The sequence below is a fragment of the Choristoneura fumiferana genome, chromosome 18, assembly GCF_025370935.1.
Source record: "Choristoneura fumiferana chromosome 18, NRCan_CFum_1, whole genome shotgun sequence".
Taxonomy (NCBI): Eukaryota; Metazoa; Arthropoda; class Insecta; order Lepidoptera; family Tortricidae; genus Choristoneura; species Choristoneura fumiferana.
Genome location: NC_133489.1, coordinates 15,745,586 through 15,771,573, shown reverse-complemented (window position 1 = coordinate 15,771,573; position 25,988 = coordinate 15,745,586). Strand labels below are relative to the sequence as shown.

Sequence of the window (25,988 nt, the reverse complement as noted above, 5' to 3'; positions counted from 1 at the left end):
TTGTTGAACATTTTGTTCATATTCACTAAATAATATATTTAAACGCCAAATTGAACACGGTGTTCAGCCACTAATTTTATATTTATTACAGGGAGCCGATTTTAGAAATGACGTCTAAAAATTCCTTTCGAAAATAGAGGTGAGTACTAAACATCAAGTACAAGTCGAATATTAGAAAATTATCGTTATATTCATTTTCCCTAGCAGTAAAAAATTGTATGTTAGCGGTCAATTTTATAGCAACATAAATGTATGTTGCTATAAAGTATTATAAATGTATTATCGTTTTATAATTATAATTGTTATTTTCACTCATTATGATTAAGTAGGTATAGGTAACAATTGAAGTCCCGGGTGTAATAATTATAAAATACAGATTTTCACGGTTTTCGAATGTTAGGTACCTAACTACGTACCTTGAGGGCGTGATTTTAAAAGTCGTATCCGGATCCACTGTAATCTCGAAAAGTCTTGCGGCTTAATGGTTTCAACCCCTTTAATGACTATTCGGACGTTATCGTGTTGCAATAAATAATAAAAGCACCAAAGTTAAGCGATACTTGCAGTATCTGAACATAAAGCTGACAGTTTTTAAATACAAACTGTACCTACTTTGTTTAAATCTTGCAAACGCGATAATTTTCGAACTTTTGTGAGTATAAATTGTGAGTTCTTGGCAACCTTTTTAAAATGTTTCCATTGTAAAGATTGTAATTGAACCACGTTTACATGATTGCTACGACTCAATCCAGCATATTGTCAATAACATTTGAATTTGATTAATCTCACCTTTTGCTTAATTAGTGTGAGTATAAAGTGAATTAGTTAGGTAAGTATGTAGTGAATCCTTCCTTATATACTAGGTATTATTATAAAGGGGAAAGGGAGTTTGCTTGTTTGTTTGTTAAGCTTTCACGCCGTAACTACTACACCGATTCCTATGAAATTTTGCATACGTCATATAAGAAGTCCAGAATAAATAATAGGATATTTTTTATCTCGAAAAAAATTGCCATTCTCAAGGGATGACCAAAAGTTTGTTTTGTATTCTAACCGCTAAGCTGAGGTTCGTTTTGAGTCTTTGACATTCGTTTGACACGTGTCTTTACTTCCTGTAGAAGTCATACATTTCACAAACGTTTTTTTTAAATAATGTGTTAAAAACATGCTTGCTTGGATTCTGGCTCGCATGCTTGCTTGTATGCTTGCTTGCAAATTTACATGCTCACTTGCAGGTTTGATTGCTTGTATGCTTGCTGGTATGCTTGCTTACTTGCTGGCATGCTTGCTTGCTTGCATGCACCATTTCTTGCTTAGTCACATGCTTGCTTACATGCTTGCTTGCATGGCTTGCTTGCATGCTTAAATGCAGCCTTGAATGCATGCTTGCTTGCACTATTTCATGCATAGCATAATTACATGATTGCTTCCTCGCTTGCTTGCATGATTGAATGCATGCTTGCTTGCATTCTTGCTTGCATGCTTGAATGCATGCTTACTACTGGCAATATTTCTTGCAAAATTACATGCTTGCTTGTATGCTCGAATGCATGCTTGCTTGCACTATTCCTTGCATAATAACATGCTTGCTTACATGCTCACTTGCATGCTTGCTTGCATGCTGGCTTGCATGCTTACTTGCATGCGTGCTTACATGCTCACTTGCATGCATACTTGCTTGCTTGCTTCATTGCTTGCTTCTTTGAAATGTTTGTGGTTCACGCGAGCGAAGCCGCGGGTAAAAGCTAGTAGAATAATAAATGATAATAACATTACACATTTGAGCCGCACTCCAGACGCTAAAGGTGTATATGTGACACCTTATCTTTTGTTTTCCTTGTTAATGGCTATGATAAATCAGAAATATTTGTTAAATATGGGGCGCCGCATAAGTATACTTTATGCGCGTAAATCTTCACCATTGGCGTTGCATAGGTACGCATTTGTTTCCTGCTTCTCTGAGACGGAGTTAGTCTAATTGTGATGATTACTACACCTGTCACAAAACAAGCGAGTTATAACGATTAATTTCACGCTTTAAGTTAAGTCACATTGATGGAGTGACTCGGACAAGTCCATTAAGAAATGAAAGGGTTTAAGAGGCTGCCCGACCAGAAGTTTGCGCGGGGCCAGAAATGTAAAGAAATTCCTTCTATTTTTTACCAATGAAGAAGCGAAGCGAAAGGACCGGGACATGAGTTTGGACTTATAGGTTGTGTTCTGTTTGAACACAACCTATAAGTCCACTGACTAGTGTTACCTCGATTACAAATCCGAACTAAAAACGACATTAAGTACTTTAACACCACTGCCATCAAGCGAAAGTTCACCTTAATCATCGTCATCAACGTTAGTTAGACTGCCAAAGATCACCATCCCTGTGTTTTCGGGGCAATATTCGGAATGGATTAGTTTCAGGGACCTGTTTGTGTCTCTCAATCACAATAATAGACACCTCAAGACACCTCAGAGGCGGAGCGGAGCAGCTACTGCGTCATATTCCTATTACTAACAGCAGTTACCAGCAATGTTGGACTTTGTTGAAAAACCGATACAATTCAATTTTCAAATTTCAACCGAAGAAATATTACATCAGAGTCCTCCAGTATAATTAAGGAATTGTTAGATGTAACTGCAGAAACTATGAACTTTTTTAAATTTAGGAATTGACACTGAGTGGTGGAGCGTGATTGTCATTTACATGTAAGCCAGAAGCTGGACCCTGAAAGTAGGAAGCAGTGGGAAGCGAAAGTTAGCGCATGGGTAGCTCTCTCCGATCGATTGCCTTCAATGAAGCAATTTACGGATTTCTTGGAGACGAGGTTTCATTCCTTAGAATTTCTCGATCCAAAATCAGGTGCATCTTACGTACAAAAACAGCGAACCTTTATTCCAAATTTTCACAAAAATAGCAATCCCAAACCTAATCCAATTCACATGCTACATGTCAGTCAAGTATCTTGTGCCTATTGTAAACGGGATCATAACATTAGAAGTTGTAAGGATTTTATAAACAGTAATCTCAACAGCAAGCGTAATTTTGTCCAGACTCAGCGTTAGTTAAAGCTGAGTCACAAAATAAGGGAGGATAACAGCTCTTAAGAGCTCTCATTGATCAAGGCTCTCAAGCATCATTTATCACAAGAGCTTCAGTTCAGTTGTTTGGACTAAAAACAACAGCGGCCAAGGGAGTTATATCAGGATTGAGTGGTGAACAGAACCTTATCACAAGGTCCATGGTAGAAGTTTTAATCACTTCACGCCTCAATCCAGGCTGCATGTTGCGTGTTTCAGCGTACGTTCTTGATAAACTTACTTTCTACTTACCATCGGCTGTAGCATCAGTTATATCATGGCCGGAACTGGAACAGCTTAAACTGGCAGATCCGGAATATCATACTTCTAATAAGATAGATATATTGGGAGCGGAGGTCTACAGCACCATCATAGAAAATGGAATAATCAAATGTCCCTCAGGGTCTCTAGTAGCACAAAATACCACCCTGGGATGGATATTAAGTGGGCAACTAAGGTCAAATGAAGATATATCCTGAAACGTCGTAAACATGCACACTTAAGTAGATCACTACTTAAATCTTTCTGGGAAATAGAAGCGGAACCCTGCAACAAAGAAAAAAATCTGTCAGTCGGAGAGCAAAGAAGTGAAGAGTTCTATGAATCCACAACCACGCGGGACGAACATATGCGATATGTTGTTAGGCTTCCGTTTAGAGATGAAAATCCAGCCTGTGCGGATGGCCATTCAAAGGAAATTGCAACGAAGCTTTCTGGAATGGAAGTTGGAGCGGGATCAGCACCTGAAACAAAGATACAAAGAAGTGTTAGATGAGTACCTAAATCTGGATCATATGATACAAATAAATCACAGCGAAGGTGAACAAGCAACATACGTATTTACCACACCATGCTGTAATACGAGAAGATAAAGAGACTACTAAAGTAAGGATTGTGTTTGATGCTTCGTGCAAGGGTACGAGTGCAAGGGTGCGTGTCATTGAATGACGATTTAATGGTGGGGCCAACTCTGCAACCACAGTTGCGTCATATAGTTAATAATGCCTTAGCGAACATATCCTATTTGTTTTATAGCGGATATAGATAAAATGTACAGGCAAATAAAGGTGAATGATGAAGACTCAGAGTATCAACGCATTCTTCAACAATCCAGATCAAGAGATAAAGGAATACAAGTTACTCAGAGTAACTTTTGGAACATCAGCAGCTCCATATCTGGCAGTCAAAATCTTGATTCAGGTAGCACAGGACGAAGGAAAGGATTTTCCTTTGGCTGCTGAAAGGGTCAAGAATGAGTTTTATATGGATGATCTAATGTCTGGTTGTAATTTACAAACAAATGACAGAGTTACCAAGAAGACGTGGATTTGAATTGCCAAAGTGGGTGCAAATAAGGGTTCCTATAGAACCCTAAAAAGAGGCTACCTCTATTGTGTCTCGGGCATATTTTCAGGCAGGCAGTTTTCATAAACCAAAGATTATCTGATAGGTGACTTTAGTGGTATAAAGTCGGATAGCACTTGACAGATTGTCTTTACAATACAATACAATGACTCTTTATTGTACACCAGAAATAGCAAGCGATACAGAAAACAGGTACAGAGCGCTCTCTTCCAGGCAAACTTTTTTTTATTACAATCTTTCAACTAAAATTCTTATACGTACTCGTATCTTTTCAAACAATGAAATAATAATATGGTTAGGTCTAGACAGGCAAGTACCTACACTCACAACTTTTTTAATCTCGCAAAAGCCCTTACAAGTCAAACTTACAGTCGGCACAGTTATCTAAGTGTTTTAAAACTTTTTTAGGTACCTTATGAATATGTTAATATGAGGGAAAATACAAGTTATATAAATTGTTCTGATTTATTCCTTTGTATTCCCCAACTACCTATCATTGCCTGTATAATATAAAACAAAATAAAGGTAACTAAAACTACATACAAACTAAAATTATAAATAAAAAAGTTGCCAAAAATCACTGCCAGGTGGTAAGGTGCCCAGAAGGCTGGCAGCATTACCACGCTGTATGGCAATGCTTAAGCTTTGTGCTAAGAAAAAGCCAGCCCTCTGGTCACCTGAAGCCGTAATCAATTTGGACGACAATGATTTATAAATATTAAAAGCACTCAAACCCCAAGGACCCATGGTTTCTACCCCAAACGGCTCAAAAATGTAGGCACTACTGATGCCTACATATTTGCGCCGTTTGAGGCATTCCGCAGTCTGGGAAATATTATTATTATTAGGCCCCTAATTTTGTATTTTAGGTTACTTTTATAAGAATTTTGTTTTCTCAACATTTTTATTTTCTTTGGTGTTTATTAACTACGTAACTGTAGTATCGAAGTAGGCTTAATAAAATAAAAATATTCCATATTCCCTGGCTTTCAACAAATCACATAAAAAAGAACCACATTAGTTTTAAACAATACTGAGATTCTCAAAATTCTACTTAAAAGCTGCCGGCAAAACTTTGCGGTTGAAAGTAGTAGGTAATAAATAATGATACTTAATAATGATCTGAGATTATCAACCCACATACACCCATAACTGGTATAACAGTGAACATAATGTAATTTTATCAGGATAACCATTGCACATTTTCTTAGTATTTGAACTCATAAAGGAATTCCTCTTATTAGAGGTAGGTATAGTATGATGTATAACGGAACAGCCATACGAAAGTGACCATAAACTTTTCATTTTCTTAGTATTTGAACTCATCAAGGAGTTCCTCTTATTAGAGGTAGGTATAGTATGATGTATAACGGAACAGCCATACGAAAGTGACCATAAACTTTCTTTAATACCATAAAGCAATAGAAGATTATTACCACTAGAACTACGTTAAACACCAAGACACGTTAATTAAGAATCTTCCGGTGTGATGTACCTATTGTTCCGGTGATTTATTCAAGCGGCGGCTCTAATTTCCCGCTCCCGGCGCGGCGGCCGCAAACTTGGACGTAAGTCGCAAGTCGCCGGACAAACCCAACTTGTAATCCGGTTCCGAATCACCTTCGCCTTAACACAACTACGGGCAGACTAAGGGTCCAAGAATAATCACAATGATTTCGGTAATTCAATTATAGACTGGCAACTTTTAGCTAGACATGGTGGACGTGGGGCGGCGAATTAAAGTGCGTGCGTCCATTGGATGATCGGATAGCCTAGTATAGTTAGTGGTCCCCTGACAAAAAGAGACATATTTAGGATTAATATGAATATACATAATGTTTTAAACTTTTGTGTTTTTCACTCATTATTACTACTACATCACCCGGGACTTATGGGTTACAGCCACATTGAAGTGACAAGTAACTAGTGACCAGGGAGGGGGTACTTCGAAAGACTGGCTGCTAAACAAACGTGATACCCTTATACTTCAGTCCACTCGTGACCATGGCACACTCGTGACAAATTACATGGAGTTATGATGAGGTGTAAATGGATCTGAATAAACTTATGTACTGTCCGTTTCACCACTCATAGATACATTTTATGTGGCAAATACTTATGCTGCTGTCTCTGTTTATTTTCCCTAAATAAACAGTGATAGCATCACATTTATCTCTCACGTAAAATTTATCTAAAAGTGGTGAATCAGCCCGCAGCTCGGTACAGTTTAGCTGGCCAGTAGGTCATCCTTTTACTTTTTGAGATTCTGTAGTGGGATTACACGAAACCGTTTCATCCCAAAGGCCACTTATCTGAGACCCGGGCCGCGGGGCACGTCCGATGCTCTATTACACGTAATTGAATAGACCCCGCTTATAGTGTTCCTATTGTCTAACGCTTTATTTACTTTTATGTTATTAAAGAATATCGTAGTTAGATGAAGACCAGAAACTTGGACCACGTTGAATGGTAGATAGCCATACGAACGACTGACTGGAAATAGTTCCGTTGTGACACGAGAATTACCTATAAAAGTTGTATAGACGTGCAGTTCAAAAGTTAGAGAGGGGAGACATTTTTTTGAACTTTCGGAGTTAATATCTCCGAAAATATTCACTTTATGAAGAAATAGTTTTTGCAACTCATTTTCAAAGACCTATCCCACGATACCCCACAACATAGGGTGGAAGTGAAAAAAAAATCATCCTCACTTGACGTGTATGGAAGGTACCCTAAAAAATGATTATTTTTTTATTTTACCACTTTGTCAGCGTCTTTGATGCGTGTAATCTTGCCAAATTACAGCTTTCACTAGAAAGCCTAATGGCCTCTGAGCTTAGCCGTGGACAGACAGACGGACAGACATGGCGAAATTACAAAGGTTTCTTTCCTAGTTGGCGGAACCCTAAAAAGTTACGGTTGCTTACACAGTATTAAATTATCCCTAGCAAATACAAGATTCTTGATCCCGTATGTACCTATAGCACAATAGGAAAAGTGCAAAGGAGGTAAAGGTTAATGATATAAAGAAAGTTAACGGTAGATTCAAAAGTTTCTGAGCAGATAGGACGAGCCTTTTGAAGGAAGGTCGGAAACTTGGAGCCCTAATTTTAGGGTACCGTTCGACGTAGATTTTTTTTATTGCAGATAGGCAATCCTAATTTAACTTCGCTTAATGGGTCTATAAAAGACCGTAGACTTCTGCAAGATGCTACTACCCGCATAAGGTTTTAATTTTTAACTAACATAGAAGGAAATAGAAGCAATAACCGTTTTAATATACGTGTACTTGAAAATATTAACATCTAAAAAGCATAAGTACTTATGTGCTTAAATGGTCCTAGCTTCATTACCGTGGAATGCTAAAAGCACAACTATCTATAACTAAATAGATTTGCGTAATTTACTATTAAAGCTATAAAGCAGTAGCCAGCGCACCGTTTCATTACTTTAAAAAGAGTTATTTACATCTTAATGGGAATATATGATGAAGCAGTTTCAAATTACGAGTAAATGAAATAAAATTTCATTTAAACAGAACGTCTGAGTTTCAGTTCGCTCAGTTGAGTACTCGCTCACGCGTACATTCACGGGTTCGCGTTAAGGTATGCCACATTTAAATAGGAACTAGTCATACGGTTATTGATATAATTAATTATTATATATTTATATTTTTTATTTTAATATTTTACAGAGAGTGTAGGTGCACTACATTGTAAGATAGGTAAATGAAGACTGTGAGTTATTGTTAAATACTGTAGTGATTCGCTTACAATCAAGCAAGTCCAAGCGAGTTTACGAGCATCGTTTTAAAAATATTAAATCTAATAAATAAATATCTTGATCTAGTATTTCAGATGCTTTTCATATCATATCATAACGTACCTATTAGACGCTGCTGTCATGGACGTCGCAAATGGTACATAATATGTGATGCATCTTAAGCGTGCTAACTAGTTAGGTAGAAAAGTATACATTATTTGTTAGAGCCTGGATCGGTGCAGTAGATGAATGGAAGTTATTGCCAACAGGATTTCTTGATTGGATTGAAATTAAACTCCACACGTTTATATTCACCGCTGTATTATGTCTCAGCATATAGTACACAATGAATATTACTTATATACTAGAGATGAAAATAGGTTTATCAACACAGTCTAAGGCACACGTACGGTAGCGAGCAGCGTCCATAAGGGAAGAGAGGCGGAAGCGAAGTAGATTAGATTAGATTTTTCTCTCTTAACCCCGTAAGGAATTGGGTCATCGACATCGGAAGCGAAGTACCAAATTAATAAAATAAGATTTGACAGATACTCTATCAATCAATGTCACTTAAGTCGTTTGAGACACTGTAAAGGAAGCTTATGATCGGGGATTCGATTTGTAGCATTCGAACATGGCGGATGTAGACGATATCTAATTTTGGTATTTCTGCTTCTTTGGCTAGTTGAAGTATAATTTTGATAGTGTTTTATGCGGCGATTAACCTTAACAGTGAACAGTGATCACAAAATTCTATATTGCTCTCTCTCGTGTCTGACATTTTTTAAAATAAGCTATTAAGTTGCAAAAACTACAATCACCGTACAACATGCATAAGAAGAATATATTTGTCTTTAATTTAACTGACATTGGCCCAAGCCTTATGGCCGCCATTAAGAGGAATAAATAAATAAGCTTATGATCCTATATTTCCAACATTATTATGATAATATTTGACCTTACTTTTAAAACCTCAAGCTACCAGTTTCCTTCTGGTATTTATTTGTATGATAAAATGATTATAAAACGAGAGAAAAAAGTCGTTTACGTTTAATCATTTTGGTTTCGAGTTGCGAGGAGCGCGGCAGTAGAATGATCGATCCATCTAAAATATGATTGTTTTCAGACTCACTAAATTGCCTGCACTGAGATCTAAAAAGCTTATTCTGACACTTTTCTGACATGCCTTCGGCCTCCATTTTGATTGAGTACCCATCTTTTCTTATAATGTGTTAGGTAAAAACATTATTTACAGCAGTTCTATTTTATTATTTACATTATATCATGGAATTACACGCATTCTCTTGAACTCAATTATACAACTGAAAGTGGGTAGGTAGGTACCTAAAATTCGATTTGCAAGGTTTGTTTAAGTTTAGTAATTAAATTAGGTACAGTCAACTACAAAGAGATCGATACGGCCAAAGCACGGATGTTACGGAGCTCCGGCTCCGTTTCCGTTAAGTTGGAACTTCCGTTTGGTATTACACATGTTTCGGTTCCGGTTCCGTTACTTTTGAAACGGAAGTTATATCGGATGTTAATGCTTAGTGCGACGGCGGGACATGAGCGGCGTACTTACATCAAAAACAAACGGGTTTATACCAGTCATTCGCTCATTACCCCGCTTGCCACGTGCTGCAATGCACTAACATCTCGTCCCACCTATCATTGAGGCTCCGATTCTGGTTCCGGTTCTGTTTTCGGTTCCAATTCCGTTTCTGGTTCCGGTAAACTAAATTAAAAGGGTTGATCCCACCTGTTACCCACCAATTTTATATCAGTGGTAACATGATGGAAAAATTCCCACCTGTTACCACTGGTAAATAATGGGAATAAAAATTCACATCTTTACCACCAAACTAATTGGATTTTTTTTCCCAGTAGTTACCACCAATTTAAATTCATTTGGGTATGAGATGGGAAAAAAATCCCATTAGTTACCACCGCATTCATTTTAAATTTCAGCAGTTTATTGTCAACATATTAAAAAAGGTTCTATTCTACTTATTCTATATTTATGGAGTTATTTTATCTTATCGCGAATATTTTCCCTATCTGTTGCCACTAAAGTAATTGGTGGTAACTACTGAGGGAAAAAAAATCCCAGTAGTTACCACCAATTGCTTTAGTGGTAACTACTGGGATTTTTTTTTCCCAGTATGTAGTTACCACCGAGTACTTTAGTGATAAAAGATGGGGAAAAAATTCGCAGCTGTTACCACTGGTAACAATTGGCGGTAACAGGTGGGAATAACTCGATTAAAAACATCTGGTTCTGCTTTCGGTTCCGATAAAACCACATCAGTTACATCCCTGGGCCAAAGTAAGAAAAATATGTACGAGTATACATTACTTTATTGACTTAACGTTAAGGTCGTGTATCGATATCCTTGTAGTTGACTGTACAGGTGAAGGTAATAAAAGGGTGCTTAAAATATAGGAAGGGATTGGAGGTGTGTGTACACAAAGACAACATGTTTTGTGATAAAATAATTAAAGTCTTATTTAACTGACAGTCTGGTCATATAGATGTCTGGAATTACCTACTTTGGCTTAGTAATCTTAGTATACGATATTTGGAGCGTAAAGGTTCTTTCTTGGTTCACTATAATCGTTTATTGACCGTATAATATATTATCAGGCCTTCGTGTCTATTCCAGAGGCATTTTGGTGTGTTGCCTGTGCACAACGTCTTTGGTGGCTGACAATTTGCAAGCCAAGGCAGCCTAAGCCGAATGTAAAACGATTTCGATAAATCACTTGGCATTTGAGATGTATCAAAGTACCACCGTTAGAGGTCGGAGTTCATTGAAGAAAAAGATAAAAGCCAAGTTTGGTCACGGGCCGACAGTGGCTCAACTTGCAAATAAGCACCTTTCTGAAATTTCAGATGTAAGCTGAACTTAAGGACATTATGACATTGACAAAGATCACTTATGTCTCAAATTAAGTAGTATTGAAATTAAGATTTCAAGTGGACTTATAAACAAGCGATGATGTGATAAAATAATGTATATAGCACACGGCTGTTTCTCTATTCGCGGTATAATTGAAATCAATCTTTATCGTGAGATTGTGATATCGGATATAGCTTGAATAATAGCTGTATGACAAAAAGCCGTGCCGCTGCAATAAACCTAGTGATTTAACCTATGACCTCGTTAGCAGAGGATAGTGGGATCAAACCCGGGCCCCGCACCTCTTGAGTTTTCGAAATTAATGTGCGAATTACATTTAAAACTTACCACGAGCTTAACGGTGAAAGAAAACATCACGAGGAAAGCTGTACAACCTGCGAATTAATTGGTGTGTGTGAAGTTCCCAATCTACACTAGGTCTGCGCGGGAACTACGGCTCAAGCGTCTCATTCTGAGAGGAGGCCTGTGCCCAGCAGTGGGACGTATATAGGCTGGGATAGATGATGAATGGGCAAGATTCTCCCGCAATGTGTGGAAATAAAAATCAGTCCCTGGTGTCGAACATCATAAATTAAAATGAAAGGAATATTATATATCCCACTGATAGACTAATATTATACTTAAATGCGAAAGTTTGTAAGTCTGTTTGTTTGTTTGTTACTTCATCACATTTAAACCGCTGAACTGATTTAGATGAAATTCGGTACCTATACAGATAGTTTCGAGTCCCGGGGAAGAACAAAGATATAGTTTTTATCCCGGAAAATTGCATAGCTCACGCGGTAACGGCTAGTTCATTAATAATAAAAGGTCTAATAAAAAAAACTTATACTTAAGTATACTTAAAACTTAGATCGGTTTACAGGCGTACAGAGGCTAAATATGTATATACTTACTACTTGCGATTGCCCCGCTTATTTATAGAAACATAACCTCTAACTATTTTATACATTTCCACGACGCATGTGAATCGCCTCCTACACAAGCATAAAATAAACTTCAAAAGTTACGTAAGCGGAAGGATAAAACAGCGTTGCGTTAAGTTTATACCCGTACAGCTCAAGCTGAAGTAAGTACTAAACAAAACCGAATTTCAAGTCGTTACCGAATATCTCGCGTTGGGTTCAAGAACAATGGCTTTGTAGTAAGAGTACTTTGTTTCCATAGGTATTTACCCTGATGGTTTTTCCTATAAGACACGAAATGTTAACTAATAGTAATTAGTTAACTAAATAGTAATGGCGTTGCGTCGTAACAACTCGATTATCCTCTATATAACCAAATGTTTTTTCCTAACTAGGTTAGCAGGAAGAGATCCCTTTTTAGGGATAAGCTCGCCTTTGTTTATAAGTAAACTGACTGTTGCCCGCGACTCCACCTGCGTAGAAGTATGAAAAATAGTTTGTCCTATTCTCAGACCTACCGAATATTATATTATTATTTAAATTATCAGGCAGGCAGTTGGAAGCAACTGATAGGTGCTGTACCCTTAGTGTAAGTTTTCGGTTACAAAATACGTCTCGATCGCGTTCGCGTTAAAATCTCAATTTATATGGAAACACGAACATCGCAAACGTTCCGCTAGAGGCGCTGTTACTTGGTCAAGCATTCTTAGTACCTACTGTTAATTAGGTAGGTACATAAAACATTAAAATCGGTCAAGCCGTTTCGGAGGACTTTTGTTAGGTTCATACACTGTGACACGAGAGTTTTATATTAAGAGAATAGTAAACTTAATGACGTGCTTGAAACATGTTTTAATTAAATATATTCCGTATGCCAGCGGCAGGGAATTAACAATACCTGTATAACCGAATCCTATTTGGCAACGAATGCAATTAAATCCGATTAAACTCCCCGCTGGCCGCTTGACATTACGAAAAAAAAAAAAAAATCATGAAGCTGTCACGTCCAATCAAAATTGTAGCATTAGGTTAAAATCACTTATTTTGTCATGTCCATATAAACTATTTCAACCATACAGTAATATTTATACATTTTTGTAATAACATGCCCAATTTAAACTGTAGCAGTCGATAGAAAATTATCAGTATGAATGATTTCGCCAATTTGGAGAAGACTATAGTCAGAGAGTTGTCATGCCGTCTTTGCTTATGCACGGACGTGGTAAAGCTCAAGCCACTAAGTGGAGAGATCAAGCGTAGGATTAAGCGACTCTTCGACATTGTTGTAAGTACATCTAGTGTAGGTTCGTAAACTGCACCGTCCGTATGTTTTTTAACACCCGACGTAACAGGAGGGGTGTTATAAGTTCGACACCGATGTCTGTCCGTCTGTAATGGCATCGTAGCTGTCAAACGGATGGACCGATTTCGATGTTTTTTTAACGTGAAAGCGAGTTTCCGCGCAGTGGTTTTTAGCTATGTTTCCTTGGAATAGGATCAGCCATTTTTGAGATATTAAACTTTAAAAAAAATTCGTGCGTTTTTTAACTTTTGTAAATTAGTAAGTCTCTTTCCCACCACGCGAGGTAGCAAATCGTCGGGTGAGAATGCGTTTGTGCCATATCCATTTTTTACCAAAATGGATTTCGAGAAGCTTAATATTTCAGATCGTGAATAATCTTTTGCACACATCGTTGTGTCAAAATACTTATTTTTTACTAAGTAAATTACATTCAATTTATACCATATCCACGATACGAAATAAATAGTAATCACAAATGTGTGCTATATCCGGATATGGCATAAAACAATGCTTAAACTCAAGTAAACATTGTGACAAACGACATGATCTTTTACAATTTTGTGACATATCCAATCTCAATCAACTATGGAATTACCATTTATATACCTTCTGCCGCCTAACTTTTCCTAAAAGTTTACCACCCATTCTGAATGAGAAAAACATTAATAAAAGTATAAGTCAAAATATCGGACATTCTATGTTGACATTCATGCCCAAAGACGATAAATCTTTTTACAAGCTTATTATTTAATTTCACCTGTCCCGTTGTCTATCTGTCTGCCTGTAATCAAATCTTGCAAGTTAAATTTGACCGACTTCCAGTAGTCAAATTGACTTGAAATTTGGCGATACAATAATCTGGTAGTGACATCCTGGTAGTCCGGCCAGGATCATCTCCACAGGGCGGAACTCTTCAACGGTTAATGGCATCGACTTGAAATTTGGTATGCAAATTTAGTTTGAGTGACAATGCAAGTAAAGTTGACAAAAAGTACAGTCAGTTATATGAAAAATGGTCTTCTTAAAATAGAAAATTTGACATTATATATCTACGATAAGTATATAAAAAAAGCTCTATAATTATTGAATTTATAATGGATGTGGTACAAATTTAATTAAAAGTAATGAACCATCTGGTGCCATATCCAAGTATTTGTGCCATATCATACATTAAACGATAAACAACTGTTCATTAAAAATGGATATAGCAATCGCAAATCTGCAAAAATCTCATTAATAACACTATACTGCGTGTATGTTTATTGTACTAAGAATAGTACTTTTTGACCATTTACTTTAAATTTACACTAAAATATAACTTAATGTAAAATTAAATATTTTGCTTTATTTTGCTCTCCTGTAAACCAAGGTATGAGGCGTATGGCACAAACGTATTCTCACCTGACGAAATAGTGAGCAATGTCAAAGTTATACCTATTATTCTTATATATAAGGCTTATGTACGGAAGGTACGTAACGGTTAAATTGGTTCGTTCCCTAACTTACCTATGTATCCACTTTTTCATACTAGTTGCATAGAAAAGTGAATACTTATACCAGTGTGTAGTCAAGCATTCGTTTGTTGTCTTATTATAATGTACTTACCTACACCCTAAAATCTAGTTTTACAAAAGTATCAATAAATAGCATAGGTTGTTGGCTGTTGCTACCTGCTGTAAAGATGCGGTAGATTGGCCAGAGGCCTTATTGTCTAACGCAACCGGAATCATAATCATTTTCACAACATCTTTTTGTCAATAAGATCCGACAAGGGTAGAAAAAGATGGCGAAGGAATGCGATCAAGAGCGCCGGGGCGTTAGACAATGCTGCCTGAGGTCAACAGTAGGTAATACAATTACTTACTACATAGCAGGCGAGACGTCATTTGTAGATGGTTTTTCTTATTTAGATGGGTATTTTATTCGCAGATCCGCAATGACGACTCACTTCCGAAAGCGATATGTCACGAATGCTTGCAACAAGTTGGCGCACTGCATTTATACGCCATCAAAGTTGAAAAAACCCAAAAGTTTTTGGAATTCCACAAATTAAAAGCAAACGAAAAGCGTGACCAGCAATATCAACATGGTAATACAACAAAACTGCACCCTTTGGCAACAGTCTCAGCCCAAAACCTAGCAGACACAGAGACAACCGGCAAAAAACCACAACAATCAAGCAGTCCACCAGCAGAGCACCAGCAAGGTGATGCAAAATTAAAACCCAAAGCGGCCAAAAAGAAATCCCCTGCCGACATGAAATTTCTGGAATCCATGCCTTTAGAAGAATTTGCAACGGCCGAGAAACTGGATAAAACACTACTGAACAGTACAGCCCCCGCAAGCAAACCGGATGAGAAAAAGGATAGCAGTAGAAAAGAACCGGTTAAAGAATATGTGGATTATACCGTTGACACTCTGGACCCAATAGTTATAATAGACGGCCGGCCTGCCAAGCAGGGCGCAGCCCTAGATAAACAAATAACGCTATTCTACAAAATGGAATGCTGTATCTGCCACGAGAACGGGTTCCATTTCAGGTCTCTAATGAAACACTACAAAGAAAGGCACGGCGTGCCTGGGTATGTCACGTGCTGCGAAAAAAAGTTTCACTACTTTTATCCGAAGAAAATAATAGAGCATATGGCGTATCATCTTCAAACGAACATATTTATGTAAGTTTTTTTTATGAATAGCTAGCGTTATACGTTTTCATGCGTAAAATTTGGAAATAATGCTACTAGGGAGGTTCTATATCAATATCTGTGTGTCCCTTCACTTTGGGGCTTTGCGAAATGCCCGAAATGGTGCGCGCAAGTCGCCGACACGCTTATCAGAGCTACAGTGATTGAAGATGTTTTTTCTTCAGATATTTTAGTTCAAGTAAAGCATTCTTACGAGTTTCAGGTGCCACAGCTGCCACCAAAACTTCCAAACGTCTCAAGAGCTGGTCGAGCACCAGAGCAATGGCGGACGGTCTGAAGGCAAAATCATTTGTCCGCGGTGTCAGGACCGGTATCCAACGTACCACGAGCTCGGGCTGCACCTCACCTCACACCGCTCTGACAAGATGCAGTGCGACTACTGTGGCAAACTGTAAGTTCCGCTTATATAACACGTTTTAAGTTAAAGTTAATTATTTACCGAAAACTATTAATCTCAATACATATTAAAGGTGAATATACCTAGTGCCATACACGAAGACGCGTGATTTTCTCAAAATTAGCCATTAATGACATTGTAATAAGAACCACGGCACGCGTCATCGTGAACGACTCTACCTATAGATAAAAATGTCTTGTCCCCACTACAGACTGAGGTAGTGTATGATCATGATCAATGAGGGTTTTTCGACAGGCAAAATGTCGCTAGATGACGTTAGTATCGCGAGATCCATTTGATGTTTCAGTATTGCTTGTGATTGGCTCATTTAGGTTAATATTTATCCAATCACAAGCGTGACAGAAATGTCAAACGGACCTCACGGTACCAACGCCATCTTGCGATATTTTCCCTTGTTCCCTGTACAAAATCAACTTCCATTACCAGCACTGGGAGAGGACAAATAATAAACTGGGTTTTGGAGTAGGATTTTTTTCCTTCTACAAAACCAACGTCATGGCCGGTAATGTACGAGGAAAAATAATTCATAGTACAATACCCGGTTTTGGAGTAGGATTCTTTAATGCCTTGTACAGAACAAGCTTCAGTAAAAAAGCATATTACTGAAGCTTATTTTCACAAACAGTTTTTTCCCAATACTAATCGCGGAACACAAGCGGCGGGGCTCCTACTTTTGTATAGTTTTGGCCCTTCGGGCCGATGCAATCTTAACGTAACCTAAACCAACCTATGTTTCTGTGTCGATTAAACTAGGGAAAAAACGCGATTGTGAAAATAAGCTTCAGTAAAAAAGTATAGTTCTGTAGGCATTAAAGAATCCTACTCCAAAACCGGGTATTGTTCCTACTATGAATTATTTTTCCTCGTACATTACCGGCCCATGACGTTGGTTTTGTACAAGGAAAAAAATCCATTTACAAAACCGGTTTTGAAGCAGGAATTATTTGTCCTCTCCCAGTGCTGGTAATGGATGTTGGTTATGTACGGGGAACAAGGGGATATTTTACCTGTCGAAAACCCCTCATTGATCATCATAGGTCGCAATTATGATCATAAGCAAGCCTATTGCCTGAACAGTAATATCATCTCATCATCCTTGCATTGTTTTAGATTAAAACATCATCACCGAAAAAAGACGGTGAACCATATGGAAAACGTCATTCTTTGCTCACAATGTGTTCGTTCATTAAAAAATATTGAAAAACAGGATAAAGAAATCGTGAGTATTTGAAGTGTATTGTTGCGTTTCTTAGTAATGTATTTGTGATGTGTATGCATAAAATGATTCGAAATTATTAAATTGCATTTTCATTTTCACCCGTATTTCAGAAAGAAAAGATGAAGGCTAAGAGTAACGACGCTATAACGTTGCAAAAGTATAAGAAATTCCAACAAGCTATGGGACTGTCCGGTGACGAAGATGCATCAACAGATTAAGTTACTAAATAAAATACAAAAAAATCGCAATCAAATTAAAATTACAAGTGAACTACGTGTACCAATAAGATTTGATAATAAAACAGTGTAACTACTTATGCGTAATTTATTAAAATCTTAGCTTTTACTTAAATGACAGTTAATTCAATTCAGTCTAGCCTCCTTTTCTTGACGAGCGAGCCTAAGAGGTCTGAGATAGCTGGCAAATTGTTTGTTTGGTCATTAGCTCCCGTGTTTAGACTGGACAGTGGTATGTTCAACTGATTACTGGAAACCTTTGGTTGCCCTTTCATATTCCTGTGCTGCGGGAAACTCGGCATGAGCTTCGGATCACACGCTGTAACAAAAAAAAAACGTTTAAGTCCATTGCAATTGTGGACAGGAATTTAGTCAGCAATTCCCCACTAGAGAAGGAATCTAAAAAACGTAGCCTTTATTTTTTGAATGTTGAAGTTTGCACTTGCTTCATAATCTCCCAACTGTACATACTTTTCAAATCCTCTATACTTCTACTAGCCCGGCGATATCGTTGCGCGTTCGCGGCGAAATCGTTACGCGCTCGGCAACGAACTCGCTGCGCGCTCGCCTCGCTTTCGACTCGCCCGCAAATCTCAAGTGCGATAAGGCCCTAAGCAAGGTATGTGATTATATTTACGTAATGGCTGCTCCTTGAAGTAAGAACTCTGCAAACACTCCTCAGCCGTGGCTCTCTTGTTAGGATCATACATGAAGAGGAAGTTGAGCAGGCGCAGTCCAGCAGCCGAGAGCCAAGGGAACCGCTGCTTCAGGTTGTTGTAGGGCTGTTGCTTCAGTGTGAAGTTTTGAAGGGCAGGCAGCGCGCTGAACTCGGGCCAGATTGCGTCTGACGGCGTTCCTGGAAGTTAATTTATTTATTTTCCAAAAATATTCTAACATAGGTACAGGTACAGGTTAAACGTACTTAAATGCGCCTAAGTAAACAATGAATTATTTACCTATTTATGTGTAACATAATAGTACATTAGGGGCGTAAGGGGATTAGTAACGAGAGTCTATTAGAAGCCCGACGCCGGAGGCGGAAGGCTTTTAATGACCCGAGTTTGTAATCCCCTTATGGCCCGTGATACACACAATGATTTTCATCGTATTGCGAGGAAAAAATGCAAAAAAATTAAATTATTTTGTGTCCAAACACTCAGTTCAGCAAAAGCAAGACGCTAAGAAAACAACTGAATAAAATATGGCTACCTGGCCGCTGGCCAATACAGGGGGCTACTACAAAATTCTAAAATCGAAGTCCGTATCGTACCGTTCCTCTCACTCTCGTATTAAATAATATTAGCGTCAGGAAAACGATATGAACTTCGATTTTTGAATTTCGTGGTAGCCCCCCTGATTGTCACTTTTTTCGAGTTGTCTACCATAGAACCGTGAACCGTGAAGAACCGTGTTTAGTTTAGAATTCGAATGGTCTTACGGCCAGATTAATCCAACATGCTAAAAAAATACTTACTAAAATTGTAGCAAACTATTTGATATAAAAAATTAAAATATAAAAATAACGAAGTCTTATGAAGCGTGGCAAATTTTTATGGTGTAAAATTAGGTTATATCTAAGTTTTAAAGATTTTTAAAACTAAAGTCATAACTCCCTTGGGGAGGAATTACTATACGTAAATCCATAGTTCCCGCGGGAACAATTGAGGCCATTGTCTTTTAGTATACAGGCATAACGTCATTGACAAGTGTGATGAAAAACAAATAACGTTGTCCTTGTTCACTCCGAGAACAATATTAATGTTTGTTTTTAATTTAATTCTAGGGAAAAGTTAACAAAGAAAACAATTGAGAAACAATAAGTCTTTCAATTTCAAAGAAATACTTTTATGTGGTCTAAACCACAGAAAAATTCATATGACTAGAATGTTCATTAATTGTATGGATATATAAAATAAAAAATAAAAGATGTAGCCTATTAATGTCTTAGTACTGGAAAAAGGCTTCCACTGAATGGTTTCGACTGTTCTTTTCACATGAGTCAGAAAAATGGAAGAAAAAACCCGATTTAAACTAGTTTGACTTTATACTAACCAAGTAAATCAACAATAAGTTCTAGCTGCTCTATCTCTGTCCGGCCTGGCAAAAGGGGCTTGTTAGCAAGTAGTTCTCCCAAGATGCAACCCGCTGCCCACATATCCAGTGCTGGAGTCTGCTTGGGAGACTGTAGCAACAACTCAGGGGCTCTATACCAGAGAGTGACCACTCGTGGTGTGGCACACCGGGCTGGGGCACCCAGCCAACGGGCTAAACCAAAGTCAGCTGAAAAGAAATTTCAATGCTTATTAACTATAAAATCAATGAGCGAGATGGAGGATCACACTGCAGCAAATCTACATTAAGATTATCGAATCAACCAAATAATCCAAAAATTTAATCGAATTAATACTATATTATGGCATTTAAGATACTCAAAAAATAATTAATAATAATAATTAGATTAACATAAATAAGTGTCCGATTAGCATTGTTAATTAATTTCAATTGTGCCAGTTTACAAAAATTGTGTTTTCTATGCTATTTAAAAATAAAATTTTACCATTACCTATTTTAACACACCCCTTGTCAGTCAAAAGCAGATTGGAGACCTTTAGATCTCTGTGCACAATAAAGTTAGCATGCAAGTATTTCAGCCCTTTGAGTACTTGCAGCATCAAACACTTCACCTGGGACTCGGTAAATGGGGATGACATATTGTCCAACAGGGAAGCCAAGTCCTGCTCACAATATTCCATGGAAAGGAAGATGCTGAAAAAGTACAATTTTCTATTTAAACTGTTTAGGAATTAACTATGCAACTTTTAAATCTTTCTCTGTGTTATGCAAATAAAAAATATATTTAGAAAGTAATTCTTGCACCCATAACTATTTTTTCTAGAACTTTAATTTTTGCTAAGAAATCACTACACTGACTATAATACTAAAAAAAAAAATCCCTATGTATATAAAAAATCCTTAGAATCCTTAAAAAATCCTTATAAAAATCCTTAGAAAATGTCTATGTATATACTTGTTTTCTCTGTACTGTTTACTGTATTGGTGTGCAATAAAGAGTTATTGTATTGTATTGTACTACATCATACATCATTATCATCATCATCATACATCTTATTATCCTGTGTTATGTTATTGTACAATAAAGAGTTTTACAATACAATACTAGTACAATATAGAGATATACTTTGCTTTTGTACATTCGGATGTATGGGTGAAGTATTGAACAACTTTAAAAAAATTGCACTATAGTAGTCCGCCGCTAAGAAGTCAACCCTGACACCTGTCAACCTGGTACTAAAACTAAATAAGTCAATATTTTGTTATTTGACATATTCAGTATGAGAGTGAAACATGTCTGGATCAGGATTCACTTCTTAATGGCGGACTACTATAGGAGATTTCTAACCTATTCAATGTTAACATTGGCTACTTTTTATCTTGATAAAATGCAAAGTTCCTGAGTAATTGAATATATAAAAAATATATTTGTACCTTTCCAGTGATCTGCCAACCAAGACTTCTTTAAGTTGAACTATGTTCTCATGACGGCAAGCCATTAACACCTGGATCTCCCGAAGTCCACTTAGCGGAAGACCATCTTTTTCAACATCCATTCTGACCTTTTTAAGGGCAACAATGTTTCCATTGGCTTTCTCTTTTGCTCTGTCTAAAATCGGGAACAAAATAAAAATTTATAAATACATCTTTTTTCAAATTTTAATTTTAAAAGATGCTGGTTATCAAATATGAGACTTCTTCAGGTACATTAGATTTGGTTACTTAGTATCTTCAATTATTTTCCAAATAAATATACACCCTGACTTTTAATTGGCAATCAGCAGTTGACAAATTTTAAATAGCAAGTGAAAAAAGTTTGTGAAAATTGATGAGGTAATTTTTTCAAACACTTCTATTGCGATGTCCAGATTATCTGGCTGCAAAGGAGTGCTTGATGAACCTGTAAATTCGTACTGCATCTTCTGATACCAGACACAGTGGCGTAGCTACCAAGGGGCTAGGCGGGGCAGTGCCCCGGGGCCCTCAAGCTCAGGGGGCCCTCGAAATTCTGCTTTATAGCTGATGATAAAGTTGCTTAGCATCTTTAAAGTATTTGTATATATAATGATTTTACTTCAAAAAACCTTACCAGTTTTGATAGCAGTGGGCCCCATTTTTTTATTTGCCCCAGGGCCCTAGGTTACCTAGCTACGCCACTGACCAGACAACTCAAAATAATATTCACTGCACCATTGAACAGGTCCAAATCACTCAAATACCTCTCACAGGATGAGGTAATTCCCTCATTGTTTATATCTACATAACCTTTATCCTACATTGACTAATATAATGAATGGGAAAGTAACCCTGTCTGTCTGTCTGTTACCTCATCACACTTAAACTGCTGCACTGCTTTAGATTAAAGGCCATAATCGGGTTTCCATAGTATGTCGGCCCTTGCATCAAATGGGCTCGGATTTTTTTGTGAGTACCTCTTATAGTGAAGAATATTTATGCTGAGTATCGTACTTGTGACAGCTCTTGACTCATGTTTTTTTGGGGATTTTTTATAGTAGGTATATTGTTTTTTGGGATGTATTCAAGCGATTTGCTTCCAATTTTGAAATGATGTTCTTTATATAGCTTTGCATAATAGTCACCAAAAAAAAAATACTAGTTAAAAAACCCCGAGCCCATTTGATGTACTTAAGGGCCGACTTACTATGGAAACTCGACCTATGGCCTTTGTGCAGATATAGAAACAGAATAGATATAGAATAGTTTTTATCCTAGCATAACTATGCATAGTCGAAGCAGGATAGCAATAACCGAATTATTGGCAGACAAAGTCGTGGCAGGCGCGGCGCACTCCGCGATATAGGTGCGATTCTGTAAGTATCAAAACACCCCACGCCGGCGTGGGTTAACTCAGTAGGGCTATGAGCACCGCCCGGCATGCACGCTCGCAGTCTCGCTCGAACTAGTCGCGTCACGTGACGCTACGTGTGGCTGTGTGATTTTCGTGAAACTGGTTCACAATGAGTGCAAAAAAAAAATTAAACCTAAAATAAACCTCGCGATATTATGATTGGTGAGGATATTAGAATATCTATCATGAAATAGCGTGGTGTTTTTTTGGATGAGGCATAGGTATATATTTAAATTGTAAAGTTTGAGCGCTGAAACAGTATATGTATAGCCACAGCCACACTAAACAGTATGGAAACTACATAATTAACATTATTATTATTATGTTCAGTCAGATAACTCTGAACATGAATTTTATTTTTTTGGAAATTCGTGAAAATTTCATTAATTGCAACACTAAAATTCTTACTATTTTCTATTCTATACATAACATTACACTAACTAACCCAATTCTGTTCAAAACCATATTAAGTGAGAGTGCGACAAAAGAACAGATAGGTAATTCGCGATTTACCAATGCCCACTGCGGGTGTATAAAACCTTTGAGGAGCCGACGACGCATTCGGCACGCGACCTTGTACAATTATCCATTTTTTAACCGTCGGCGATCGTAGGCGCGTCAATTAAAAAATACTAGAAAACTAAGTATTTGTCCGAATTTACTCTTAAGTTATATGTGAGTACTAGCTGTTGCTCACGGCTCCGCCCGCGTGGCATTCGGTTATCGCGGGCTGTTCCCTCGGGAACTGTGCATTTTTCCGGGATAAAAAGTAGCCTATGTCACTCTCGGGCCCATAAACTATCTCTATGCCAAAAATCACGTCGATCCGTCGCTCCGTTACGGCGTTAAAGACGGACAAACACACTTCCGCATTTATAATATTAATATAGTATGGAAGTATGAATTACTTTTTTATTGATTTACAGCCCTATCCTAAACCAAAACGTTGGTGCTGAATAATAACGACCTTTGTGCGCTGAGTTCAATGTTGCTTCGTGGTGCGGGGTGATTATGCTAATAAAAATTACGTAGGCATATAAAATGGCAGCTTTTGTCAACATCAAAAGAAAGAACCTTCTGTACTTGCACTATTTTTTATTCTGTGGTCGTGGACAACAGCAAGTTAGTTATACTGCTACTAACTGTACTTGTTTACTTGTGGTGTACTTGGTTCCATTTAAACACAACTTCAACTTGATTAATAAATTAGAAAAATCACCGAATATAAGGCAAGGCTGCAAAGTACTACCATAAAAGTGTGCAAATTACATGTATTAATATTTCCAGTTAAAATTGTCAATTAAAAATTATGTGTGAGTGACACACAAACATTCAAAGCACAAGTTCATTGCCTGTCATTCAGCACACAAACAAAATAATACTGAACTGAAGATGCCAAACATTAACAGAATGTTTTCACTATCTTTAATATAGTATATTAGTACACAATGTGTACATCTCGGATACTCTTCCTGGTCCATATTTTAAATAATATTATTGTACTTTAATGCTACTTACATACAATACCATAAGTGCCTTCCCCAATGCGGTTGATTTTCTCAAATTCTCCTACGAATCTGCATCTCCCCAACTAAAATATAACATATTCAATTGACTAATCTGATTGAGATAATTAGTAGTTTCTTTATCCTCCCAAGTACTAACTTTTTTTAACAAACTTAGTGCTTAAGACCTAGACATGGTTGACCAGCTTTGTTATTTTTTATTTATTCCACTGGATGGCAAACGAGCGAGTGGGTCTCCTGATGGTAAGAGATCACCACCGCCCATAGACACCTGCAACACCAGGGGGATTGCAGGTGCCTAAGAACCTAGAAGCCTAAGATGGGATACCTCAAGTGCCAGTAATTTCACCGGCTGTCTTACTCTCCACGCCAAAATACAAAAGTGCAAGCACTGCTGCTTCACGGCAGGAATAGCAAGCAAGATGGTGGTAGCAATCCGGGCGGACCTTGCACAACGTCCTACCACCTGCAAACTGATATTTTGGATATTATTTCAAAATTCTTAGAATTCTTTATTCAATGTACTCTATAAATATAAGTACTTAAGTCGCTGCATGTATCATCTACTGCGAAACGTAAAAATAATAATTATTGTAATTCTAGCTGTAGAAATTGTCTTGTAAGTGAAGTTAACTGTAATTTCTTTAGACAATGTTAATTGGATCTTTATAAAGGGCTCGGGAGGATATAGGTAAACTATTCTGATGTGATGGTCTATATTTAGGTTCCGGGGTCCCCTGGCACAAGCATTGTTCTGCTTAAAAGGTGGCCCCAACCTTGTTCTATTGTAACAATGTATTTTCTAAACCAATAAACTATTTTCATATTCATTTTTCATTTAGGTTATGTTTAGTATGAGTACTTACTATGTCTTTCTCGGGTATTTCCATGGTTTTTCCCGTCCTGAACGATATGAGCACTCCTTTGCGCGCAGCGGGGCCAGTTGGATCCACATCTTGATTATTTGAAGGTTTTTCAGAGTCTAAAATAGAGGAAAACTATATTCTTTTGCTTGACAACAATTTCATCAATGTAAGCAAGAAATACAATGTGATACGTACTTTGAGACATAGTAAAAAAACCAGATGATAATTTCCGCAGTTATATTGTCAGTATTATCATTAAAAACCCCACTAATGCATAAACAAACAAACTACTATCATGAATGAATACAATCAATATCAAATTATCAACGCAACGCAATACCGGCAGTCCGTCCGGCACGCACAGAACAGATAATAGCAGAAAATTTAGTTTATAAGTTCAGGTTAGGGAGGGCGGGCTGTAAAAGTAACGAAAACTTTGGTTGGTACAAGGGGTGACACTCTTTCCCGGCCCGGATAATACCGGGATGTAAATACCGACCCTGTTTTTCGTGTATTCGCCCATAGAAGCTCCTGTCAGTTTCTATGGGCGAACACACAAAAAACAGAGCCGGTATTTTAATGTCGGTGTTGTCCGGGCCGAAAAAGAGCGTCACCCGGTACACGTATGTATAAAAAAAACTTTATAAACTCGTTACTATCGTATCGTTATAATGTTATAATACTCGTATCGTTTGTTCTTTCTGCCAGAAAAAAACCTTTTTTTTTAATTATGTTGTGGTACTGA

General features: G+C 37.5%; 2 protein-coding genes across 3 annotated transcripts; one reads left to right on the top strand and one right to left on the bottom strand.

The window, feature by feature from the left end:
- Positions 1-13,018: 13,018 nt before the first annotated feature.
- Positions 13,019-17,985, top strand: LOC141438074 (uncharacterized). Its single transcript, XM_074101740.1, has 5 exons — positions 13,019-13,313; positions 15,261-16,006; positions 16,239-16,427; positions 17,565-17,673; positions 17,784-17,985. Exons 1-5 carry the CDS (start codon positions 13,176-13,178, stop codon positions 17,889-17,891), a joined length of 1,290 nt encoding a protein of 429 aa, XP_073957841.1. The 5' UTR covers positions 13,019-13,175; the 3' UTR covers positions 17,892-17,985.
- Cdc2rk (cyclin-dependent kinase 10) lies at positions 17,984-25,737 on the bottom strand. Of its 2 annotated transcripts, none has more exons than XM_074101742.1 (8): positions 25,439-25,737; positions 25,244-25,332; positions 24,370-24,442; positions 21,417-21,591; positions 20,473-20,675; positions 19,962-20,189; positions 18,547-18,765; positions 17,984-18,228 (listed from the first exon to the last, which is right to left on the bottom strand). In XM_074101742.1, the coding sequence occupies exons 1-8, from the start codon at positions 25,446-25,448 to the stop codon at positions 18,041-18,043; spliced, it is 1,185 nt and encodes a 394-aa protein (XP_073957843.1). In that variant the 5' UTR covers positions 25,449-25,737; the 3' UTR covers positions 17,984-18,040. The 2 variants fall into 2 exon arrangements, with proteins under 2 accessions (XP_073957843.1, XP_073957842.1); XM_074101741.1 differs by having other exon boundaries at positions 25,244-25,359; positions 25,439-25,736.
- Positions 25,738-25,988: the final 251 nt, after the last annotated feature.